The 10,852-nt window shown below is 41.9% G+C and overlaps 1 protein-coding gene across 1 annotated transcript; it reads left to right on the top strand.

Moving 5' to 3' along the window:
- Nucleotides 1-3,055: 3,055 nt before the first annotated feature.
- Nucleotides 3,056-9,163, top strand: gchfr (GTP cyclohydrolase I feedback regulator). The gene is made up of 3 exons (XM_082516041.1): nucleotides 3,056-3,249; nucleotides 3,759-3,853; nucleotides 4,818-9,163. The coding sequence occupies exons 1-3, from the start codon at nucleotides 3,214-3,216 to the stop codon at nucleotides 4,945-4,947; spliced, it is 261 nt and encodes an 86-aa protein (XP_082372167.1). The 5' UTR covers nucleotides 3,056-3,213; the 3' UTR covers nucleotides 4,948-9,163.
- Nucleotides 9,164-10,852: the final 1,689 nt, after the last annotated feature.

Raw genomic sequence — 10,852 nt, 5'->3', positions numbered from 1 at the left:
TAAACTGAGACATGTCCCAGGTCATTTTAAGCAAATCACTGTTCTGTCTTTTTTCACAGCATCAACAATCTAAATTAAAAAGAGACAAATATTCCAGCTAAATGATGGCTGTCGGGGTTACAAATCCTCAGAATGAAACACAGAATAGACCAGAGAAAAAGTCTTGATAGCTTGATAGATGCATTCAAGACCTCGTAAAGTTCTTCTCTGTTCCCCTCTGTTTATTGCACATCGTGTTGTTTCCTGTTACTAGTAGCCCAATCAATCCCATTTGTGGTAACCCAAAGGGACGTGCCTCTCGCACAAAATCAAGCCCTAAATTGAGGTGACGAGAGAAAAGACAGTGTGTGAGAAAACGCTGCTCCAAATATTTGATGACATTTTTCTTCATCACTGGGAGAAAGTCTCCCTAAACAAAACCTCCTTTTCAGTACGCAGAACCGCCTAAACCGCATCCTGGTGTTTCTCAGCAAAATGTTAACCCGGTGACCACGCTCGCACATGTTTCATAACGCTATGCCGGCTGTGTCATCTATCAGTGAGCGCAGCATTTCAAAGTAGGAGGTGAGGTGAGGTGAAAACAGAGAGGAGGAGGTGGTGGAAGAGGAGGAGGAGGAAAGAGCTGAACCTTGCTGTCGGGTAATATCGCTGCAGCACGGAGATGCTTTATGTAAGCTGCACGGTGAAATCTGGAAAAAAGCAAAGAAAAAGGAGGTCAGTGATGTATCTCCTTGCAAAAGAGGGACCGCGAGGCTCCTTGGAGGAGAAACAGGCTACACAAGGCAGTTGCAGGCACTCGATTATGAAGCTCTAAAGAAAAAAAGTATATGGCCTCACAATGCAGTGATTCATCACAATTAAACAAATGTAAACCTACGCTGTGCTCAAGCCTAGCACCCAGTCTGTCAGAGGTGCCTGTTGTCTGCAATCTCCCACAGTTTAAATCTCTCAGCTGAATAGTGGAATAATAACCCCAGCACCACACACCTACAGTAAATGGTGAAATGCATACACTGTCTGCTGTATAATTCATTCCTATTCAGTTCCCACTCAGTGATTTAGAGCGATCGCTTTAGCAGCGCAACCCTTTCAGGGCAAATTTCTCGCCCACGCCTATTCACAGCAAGTAAATCCATCAAACGCATTGATCATGTGAAGCTTGATATTGCGAGTGGGATGTCCGACACAACGGCCGGATTGGACGTACAAGACATGAAGCTTATTTATTTGAATTTAATTGATGTCTGTTTCTGTTTTCAATATCATATGTTGTAAACAGGCCGAGACTCAACTTGAGCACAGTTGTGTTTCTTGGTTGTATTTTTATGACTGTTGTGTAGAGAAAAGGAGCTTTGATGGAAGCGTTCCGGCAGCAGGCAGTCACACTTCAGCTGAGAGAGGCTAAGGCAGAGACCTCATCAAAAGATCACGCTGCTTCCCGTGGACCCACCAGGGATGTGCTCCACTGTCACCACAGGGTCAGAGAGGAGTTGACCCTGGACTCTATTAACCAGCAGCAGATGAGCGAGTGCAGGAAGACGCTGCAGGAGCACAGGAAGTGTCTCAGTGCATAGGAACATGCTTGCAGAGAGAGGGTTCTTCTTGGCAAGAAGGGGGTCTCTGCTTTGTTTTTGGAGCCTCTGCAATAACTCTGCTGCCTTCCTGTTTTCTCTCCTGCAGCAGATCTCATTGGTTTAATGGTGAAGACTTGTTTCTTTCATTTTGTATCACATCCGTCCATCCATCTTTTTGCACTTATCTCAGGTCAGGCTTTGGGGCAGCAGCCTAATCAGAGAATCTCAGACCTCTCTCTTCCCAGCTACCTCCTCTGGGTAATCCAGGGGAACGCTGAGGTGTTGCCAGGCCAGGCTGAGCGATATAATCTGTTTAGAGTGGCCTTCTCCCGGTAGGACATCCCTGGAACACCTCACCCAGAAGACACCCAAGAGGGATCCCTGAGTCCCCTGGGCTGAACCACCTCAGCTGGTTTCTTTTTGATGTCTAGGAGTAGTGCAGATGATCCAAACTGAAGCTGATTTTACTGAATACAAAACAATTAACTTGTTAATGAAAAAAAATGAAAATAAAACAAATAGGAAATGAATTTCACTGATCTCAGAAGCCAGTAGAGGTCAGCTCTTCTCAGCAGTCCCCACCACTCACAGATGCCAGTCTGAATCAAGCAGATGCACATTAAAGGCTCTGTATAATGTCAGAAGCCATTTAACACTGTCAATTCAGACTGCTAACGACGTATTAAATTTAAGACAAATACACGACCCAATCTTAAAAACATATTTGATTTGATGGTAAACCACTTTGGTTCGATTTATGCCTTCAAAACTGATTGCACCACAGGACATTTCTGAATCTGGTTTGCCTGGATGCACGTCTGCCTACCATCACAATATTATTAAGCAACGATCAGGCTTTAAATTACTGTTCCCACTGACCATGACATGCAAAGCCTAACTGAGAGTCCACCAGGCTTTTCTGGCATCCACAGGACATTACATTCATATTACTGATCTTATCGGAGTTCCCACCATTGTTGCTTTCCTTTGGTCTGTGCCTTTCATTTCCCTCCCAGTCACAAGAGTGATCCAGAGTTATTATTACCGAACTCAGGAGGAAATTAATAAATCTCTGGGAAGGAGAGAATTCTAGACAGTGCAGGTTTAATATAATACATGCATTAAACAAATACATGCAAATACATAGAGCAGACTGTACGACAGCGACCACGGAAACTGAAATTGCATTTCTTTCCACTTGCAGTAAGTTGCCTGAAAATGAAAGAAAATGTGTAGCACAATTGGTTGTGGCTGAAATGTAATTTAATAAATGTGTAGCTTATTAAATAAATTCCCATCCAAAGAATGATGAGATTTTAAAGTCAACTTTCGCACTGGAAGAATAAAAAATGACTTAGTTAAATGAAACTATAAATTTACATTTCCTTCTCGTACATGCACATTGCCCCGCGTTTCTCATATCAACAAACCAGCGATCCCAGTTGAACAAGACCCTGTGCAGAGCGGGCTGTTGACAGATGCTGAGAGGGGTTCTGTGATTGGCTCGTCGCGGTGGGTGTTTCCGCATTCCGCTAAGCGCAGTCAGCTGGAGCTCGAGTTGAAGAGGGCACCGTTTATCTGTGAGGACACCTCTTTCAGTCACTCCTGGGGGAATACCGGAGCAAAGCTAGCGAGCGGGATGCCGTACATGTTCGTCAGCACACAGATTCGACTGGTGTGTATCTTGCATACGTAAACGACTCCCATCATCCTGTCGGGGGAGGCGCGTTTGACTCGCAGATGTGTTTATTTGACTGCAAACAGCGCGCACACTAGCCTACTGATCAGCCAAGGTTGGTTATGCAGTGGCCGGTAATATTCGGCACGCTGGGGGGGGGGAAAGTTATGGTTACAAAAGACGCGAGAAGCGTGCGTGGGACCTTTGTGTGTGCCACGTCAATTAAAAACACATGTTGCTCAGTTGTCGGCCTCTTGTTTGCGCATGTTCATTTTGATGTCTCCACGACTCCAGCAGCCTAATTCCTCCAGTACCCTTTAAGTATATTGGATCATCTATTTTTAGCATGTTCAGATATTGGAGATTATCATGTGCACCTGCCAGAGGGCTGCAGGTGCAATCAGTGAGAGCTGTACAGACCATTTTTTTAGGGATGCTGTCTCCCCCCAATATTTCTAGAGTAAGTTCTAAGCTTTGTGGGTAATACACTTAATGCTGCCTTGCAGGAGAACGGTCCGACAAATGTGGGGGATGAATTTTCGGATCCAGTGGTCATGAATTACCTGGGAGCGACGAAAACGACTATGCTGGGGAACAATTTGTGAGTACCTAAGTCAGTAATCATGGGAGCTATATAGGTCAAATGTGGGAAGCGTGTTATGATGGCCCTGAGAGGTGAAATCTTTTGCAGCTAAAACACAACGGAAGTTGAATAAATCAGAACGGAAGTGTTTTTGGGGTGACGGTAACACCATGGAATAGCAGGAGGAAGACGCAAGGCACTGTGTGATTTAATCACATGATTTATATAAACCATAGATGTTTGCTATTAGCCATTTACTGTAGCTGATCCTTCACCTTATTGTCTCCCAAAAAACACTTTAGTTGAGGGTCTTTGCAGCGTTTTTCTGTTTTCATTTTTCTTAAATTGCACTGTTTGACCTCAGAGCTACCATGTGAAACACCCAAGGATAAATGGTTAAGTTTTGTAAGCCTATCTCAGCTCAAGCTTTTAAGCACCATGAGGCTGATGTCTCTTACAAAGATTGACAGGATTTTGCTCCTGATTCAATAATTTTTGTGAAACAATTTTTATCAGTGATTGTAAATGGGTAAGATTTAACCATTGCCTCCATTCTGATCTTTAGCTGCACACAGACGTGCAGACTTTATTTCCAAGTCTACTGTAAATTTGCTCACAGTGGGCAGCATATCCATATTTAGGCACTTAAAACTGATGCTTTGTACATTTTGGCAGTTAACATGTACATGTTGACAGCAGAGCTGAAATCGGGTCGTATAGAAGAAAAGGCTTCAGTGTGGTTGGGGAGGGGGGAGGAAAGCTGCTGCCTTGCAGATTTGGAGTAAACCGTTCAAGGTGATGGAATACAGATCAGGGAGGTGTTGCCACTGGCAATCTGATTCAAATGAAACAAGGTGTGGAAGGAAGTGAACAAGCACTAGAACAATTAACAGCACTCTATTTTCCAAGAGGAGTTTACTGAGAGATGCAGAAATCCCCACATCTGTGGAAAGCAGAATTGCTTTGTTTATGCTTGTTTCAGTTCCGAGTATCACGTGGATGACCCGCCTCGCCTGGTGCTGGACAAGCTGGAGAAGATTGGCTTCCGTGTGGTGTCCATGACAGGTGTGGGACAGACACTGGTGTGGTGTCTTCACAAGGAGTTGGAGTGATGGATCACAAAGATACCGTACTGGGAGGGCGGGTACTTGTATAAGCCTTTAAAGGGGTAAATGAATTCTGCAGAATATCCCTGTTTTTACTCTATACATTCTACATTTAAGATATTGGCAACTATAAAGTAACGCCATAGTCAAACAAAAGTAAAGTTGAGATTATCCCTTACATAAAGTCTCAGATTAGATGATAGGTCACCAGATTCAGGGGATTACTGAAACTACAGGGGTTTGCCTTTGTCAATACTGTTTAGCACCGGTGATACAGTTTAGTGACCAGAGTAGATTTATCCTGAACCAAGCCTCACTTGTTTCTAGTGTTTTAATTAGAAAAATTTGTACATGCATCGCTGTGTAAAGACAATTCTTCTTTAAAACATGTGTTTCTAACTTAATGATGTCATTATATGGATTGTGTACTTATTATTAAAAGTAATCAGTTTAAACAGAATTAAACATAATGTGTAATCGTCTGAAAATCTGTAAAACAGATGCATACAGGACATCAAAAATAAAACACGGTAAACATTATTGTTACTTGTCGTGGGCTGTTACAGCTCTGTGGAGCATTACAGGGTCTCTACACGTTTGAAGATGAGACTCTAGTGTCGCAGGAACACTGAGAGCAGAAGTCTGGCTGCGAGAGCCAAAACACTCTGGGTGGTTTCATTACAGCCTCGGGTCTGCCAACAAATGTCTGGGGCCAGCCTGGATCGCTAGCCCGCAAACCAGAAACGTTGCCAACTAGCTCACAGCCAAACTCTTACCAGACCTGCTGCCTCACACATGACTTAGCATCTACCTCCCTGCTAAAGACCTGCTTGGACAAATGCCCACCTACATTTGCGATCTGCTCACACGGAGAAGTACTGTTTCTTACAGCCTGCGTTCAAGCGATCTTTTATTGCTCAATGTTCCATTTGCCAGAACTGAACTGGGAAAGAGGGCTTTTACTTATGCTGCCCCTTTCACATGGAACATGATGCAAAAAGACTGGAAGATAGCAGATCTTATTTCATTAAATGCTTTTAAGTCCAGATTGAGAGAGCCAGAGAAAAATGTTTTTAAAATGTAATTGTTATTTATAATATGTATGTAACTTTGTAATTTCAACGTGTTGTCGCCTCTTGGCCAGGACTCCCTTGCAAAAGAGGTTTTTAATCTCAATGGGACTTTTCCTGGTTAAATAAAGGTTAATAATAAAAAAAGGAGACGGTGCTTCCCAGTTCTGTTACCGCAGACATTCCAGATACTGTTTGGGTACACCGCAGTGACTGCTTCGACACAGACAATGTGAGGAAAATGGGAAGCAATGAGATACCGTGAGGATTCCGTGCCGCTGCCATAATTGGTGATATGACAGAGCAACAGGCTCATCCATCCTGGTTTGCATGCAGCACAAGCCACTGTGGGCTTGGGGCAGAGTTGGTGGCGAATGCATTTCCTGTGACTGTATTTCCTTGTGTCATTTGGACAGAGTTTGTGTGTTCCCCTTGTTTTTTTTTTTCTTCTTTTGTTCACATCGCTGGGATATTGAAAGCAGCTATGCGTAAACAAAACCATGTGATGAGGGGATTTTGCAGGAGGAGAGGCGCAGATGTCTCCCAACACACTGCTGTGCTCCACAGCTGGACATTGTGTAACAGCCACGGTGAGGCGGTGCAGGAGTGGCGGGGAGATGGATGGCTAGATTGGATGTTTCGAAGCTGCACTGTGGCTCCTAAATAACACAATGACAGGAGAAAGCACCGCCACACAGGCCTGCAAATGCAGACACGCGATTATGCAATAGTTTTCCCCCATAGGGAACAGGGGAAAAACAGACTGTTCGAACCTTGTTACGAAACCCAGGGGTGACCACAGTAGTCTGGCACGGTAAGGCTTGCCTTTATGTGGGTCACAGAGAGGTAGCACGTCACTTCAGAGAACTTAAATGAGCAATACAGAATCTTCTGGATACGTATTACATAAGCCTATTGCGCAACAGTTTGCTTGTAGAACAACAAAATCAGAAGTGTGAGAATTTGTTTTTGAGGCCACTGTCAGAAAAAGAACACCAAATTTCTAGCTTTAATTTACGCTGCTTAATGAGTTATGACGCGATCCATGAAAGCCAAGGGTGGAGTGGGGCGAGTGAGTTTAGTTGCACTGAAACAAGCTCAGCTCTACATCAAGAGGGTGGGCTTTAAATTAATGATTAAAACAATGGTGCATTGGTTTTGAAAAGAAAAAAAAAAAACTTCATCAACAGTTGGATGATAGGAAGACTGATAAAGCTTGTGTCTGTGGGTTCAGGCCTAAGCCAGAGCCAAATTAGGTTATGCGCCAGACTGTTTCTTGGCTCAGACCAGTAACTTCCCAGAGTCTCCACTGGTTACCTCACAATGACGGCATGACTCCAGAAAGTCATCTGCCAAGAAATAGTTCAGCACCTAACAGCCTGTCAGAGTGTTGCTTTTATTTTTTTCACAATTAGACTTACCCACAATAAAATGTGTTAATTAGTGGGCTTTAAAGCAGCTAGGAACGTAAGCAGGTGTTAAAGTGGGATTTGGCAGGTGGGGGAACCCTAGACTGGGTGTAGCTGTGTAACGTGGTGAAAAGAACTACTTACAAATAAGTCACATAAGCTGTTTTGTGGCCTCCAGTGATATTTCCTGTACAGACTGGGATGATCCGGCATTTTGCCGCTACTAGGATATTCACTGCTCTTTGTGGATTTAGCCAAATGAATTCATGAAAATACACTCAGATGTTTCATGATCTATATGGCTGATTTCCAACCCATAGACACAATAAAGCTAGTATGAAAGACAGACTTCAGAAAGTAAATATAAATTCATCGATCAAAATAAATTGATGTCTGCAATCGCTGATGCAACCAAGTAACAGTAACCGAGATGTAACCAGTACAACTTCGTGCATCACTGCAAACTAACAGTTCAGCTTGCACTAAACTGCCCGGTGTTTTCATGCAGCCTTTGAATAACACAACATTTAGTGCGCTACAGTTAGTTTTGCAAGATGTTTCATGAAAACATAATTTAGCGAAAAACGTGATGTAGAAAGCCGATAAATGATTTTAAAAAGTGTAAAGCGTATCAGGACATCACATGTAAACTTTAAATTTCAAGTTTATCAAATGTCACTTGCTGAGCAGTGCTCACCTTTGGGGGAAAAAAAGTTCAAATATTTCTCCCATTTCTGCTCTTTCTCCATCTATTAGTGTTGCACATGAACATTTTTTTTCAGCAGCTGTACTTGCTTGCAGACGCATAAAAAATTAACTTCTTCAACAATAATAGCCATTAACTTGCCAATCAGATTTAATTAATTACGTTAAAGCTCAGCCAAAGTCACTAATATATTAAGGCATTTTCTTTTATGTTGTATATGTACTGCGGAGCAGAGCTGTCAAACTCATTTTACATTGTGGACCACACACAACCCACTTTGATATGAAGGGCCAGACCAGTTCACTTTTATTTATATAGCACTGTGATGGGAAGCCACACAGGGTAAGCTCCACACCTCAACACTAGTTGCTTCACTTTAGTTACGTTTGCAGTCGCTACTTTAAATATATTCTACTTATTGTCCAATATATTGTTTCTTTTCTTTTCTGTCACACCTTCAAATGTTTATATGGCGTGCACACATATTAACACTGCAATGTCAAAGTTCTGTTTTATGTTATATTAATATATCTTTCTTTCTTTGAGTTACCTGGGGTTTGGTTTCTCCTTCCTGGTTGGCAAAAGATGTGGCAAAGGGCTGGAAGAGCTGAAGTACTGCTGACAGCCTAATTGGACAAAACCACATGCTTCATTGCCTGGGGGTTGTTTCAAGTTTGTTTAATTGTTTTGTATTAGTTGGTTATACTCGCCCTATGACAGCTGGGATAGGCTCCAGCGCCCCCCGCGACCCTGAAAAGGATAAGCGGAAGCGAATAGATGGATGGATAGTTGGTTATATGGCAGCCTTTTTTCCCCCCTTGTGTGCCATTTGGTTTAGCAAGCCAGTATTTAAGTTACCCGTGTGTCATTTCAGAAGGTCAGCTTGTCTTATGTTTGTTTGTGGTTTAGTTAGTTGTTATTTTGAGTTTAGCTTATTGAGTTGACCTCTTTTATTGGTCTGCCTGTTTAAGTTTTTTGGCTTTGTTAATTTTCTTTCATATTTTTGGGTCAATAAAACCCCCTTTTTTAAAATTAAACACCTGTGTCCTTTATGCCTTACTGCTTGGTCCCTGACAAGAACCAAATCACAACTGAGATATTTGAATGTATTAAAAAAGATGTTTATTTTAAACTGTAAGTTTCGGTTTTTCTGCATGATAAATAAATGCTGCTGTAATGAAAGAAATCTGTTTCTGAAAAGAAACTGTGGTAGAAACTGAAAAAAGTACTTTCCTGTCACTTAATTGTTTATTACATAGTTACTTTGTTTTGGTATGAATATAGTAAAAGCTGTAAAAACTAAGGAAATACAGTTAAAGTTCCAACATTTATGCCCTCCTTTACATTTTCAAAGGCCATGCAAATATAAATGGACCAGATTTGAGTCGTTGTCGATCAGATTCTAGCCCCCAGCCCATATGTTTGACACCCCTGCTGCACAGTGTACTGTATATACATTTTGTGGTGAATGTTCATGTTTACAATAAGAAGGTCAGTTGACGTACACACCGTCTCTATAACCCAAAAGCTCAAGCTTCAGATTGCTCTGAACACTGGTTCTCTTACTCTTGGGTTTGCATGATGATAAAGGGAGAGGACATCCCCAACATGGTCATCGGAGGGCCACAACCACCTTCTGTTCAAAGCAAGTGTTTGCAAGGAACTGCTATGGCGTGTAAATTACACAAAGCTACTCACTCTCGTCAGTCGCAAAATAAAAACTGGATTTGAAGATCCATGAAGAAGTAATTTTTTTATTTTTTTTTACCATTTGTTTGAGTTTTATAAAATAAAGGATTTGCATAGAAAATGCACATGTTCAATGTCCACCAAAGATCAGACCCAGGAGTAGACAATTTCTCTAGTGAATACAAAGAAATGGGAAAAATCATCTAAACCACCAACTCTATAATGGAGGGCCTCTAGTATGTTCACTTTTCATCACACAAGCCCACAAGAATTCCATAAAAGCCTACCTTGTGTTCCAATCGCAGCCTGATTACTGGTTTAGCATGGACGAAAAAACGATTTCCACGTAGTTACACCAGAGAGTCTGTGGTTTGGATCAGGGCTTCTGAATGAGAGTGCAGACAAGAATGATTTTTTTTTACATCACACTTGTTTGGCTTGAATAATGAGGCAGTGAGTAGTCACACTGAACCAGACAATGGTTGACAGATGCAAATTACAGCATTATGCAACTTTGATTATGTGTGGTGTAGCAAGGCCAATCTCTTTGGGCTCTCTGTCCACGTGAGGCACAACAACAGTCTGGAGAGCAAGATAAACCTCATTTTCTAGTCCTCTCATAGGGAACATCAGTGCAGATCTCAGTCTGTCTCATTTAATTCATTTATTTATTCCATATGACTGGTTTATTTCCCTGTGCTCTCACCTCCCAAAGAGACTGAGCAATAAGAGAAATCAGTCTGTGATACTTCTAAAAAAAGGCTTCGTTGTTCTTTTGCTGCTTTTATCTGGAAATATATACGGCCTAATCCTGGTCCAGATTACAAATGTTTAAATGTTCCTTGTGATTTAAAGCTAGATTGGGACTTGGTATTATTCATTTAAATGTCACTAATCTTCTTCCTAAACTGGACTTAGTGAAAAATTTGGGTGAACGCATTGGATACTGATATTCTTACATTATCTGAAACTTGGCTAACAATAGCAATTACTGGCAAAGACGTTGCAATAACGGGCTACAATTTTTTTTTTCATTG

The sequence above is a fragment of the Aulonocara stuartgranti genome (genome assembly GCF_965226115.1).
Source record: "Aulonocara stuartgranti genome assembly, chromosome: 19".
NCBI classification, from domain to species: domain Eukaryota; kingdom Metazoa; phylum Chordata; class Actinopteri; order Cichliformes; family Cichlidae; genus Aulonocara; species Aulonocara stuartgranti.
Note: the sequence above shows the minus strand (reverse complement) of the source record. Positions and strands in the feature narration are given on the sequence as shown.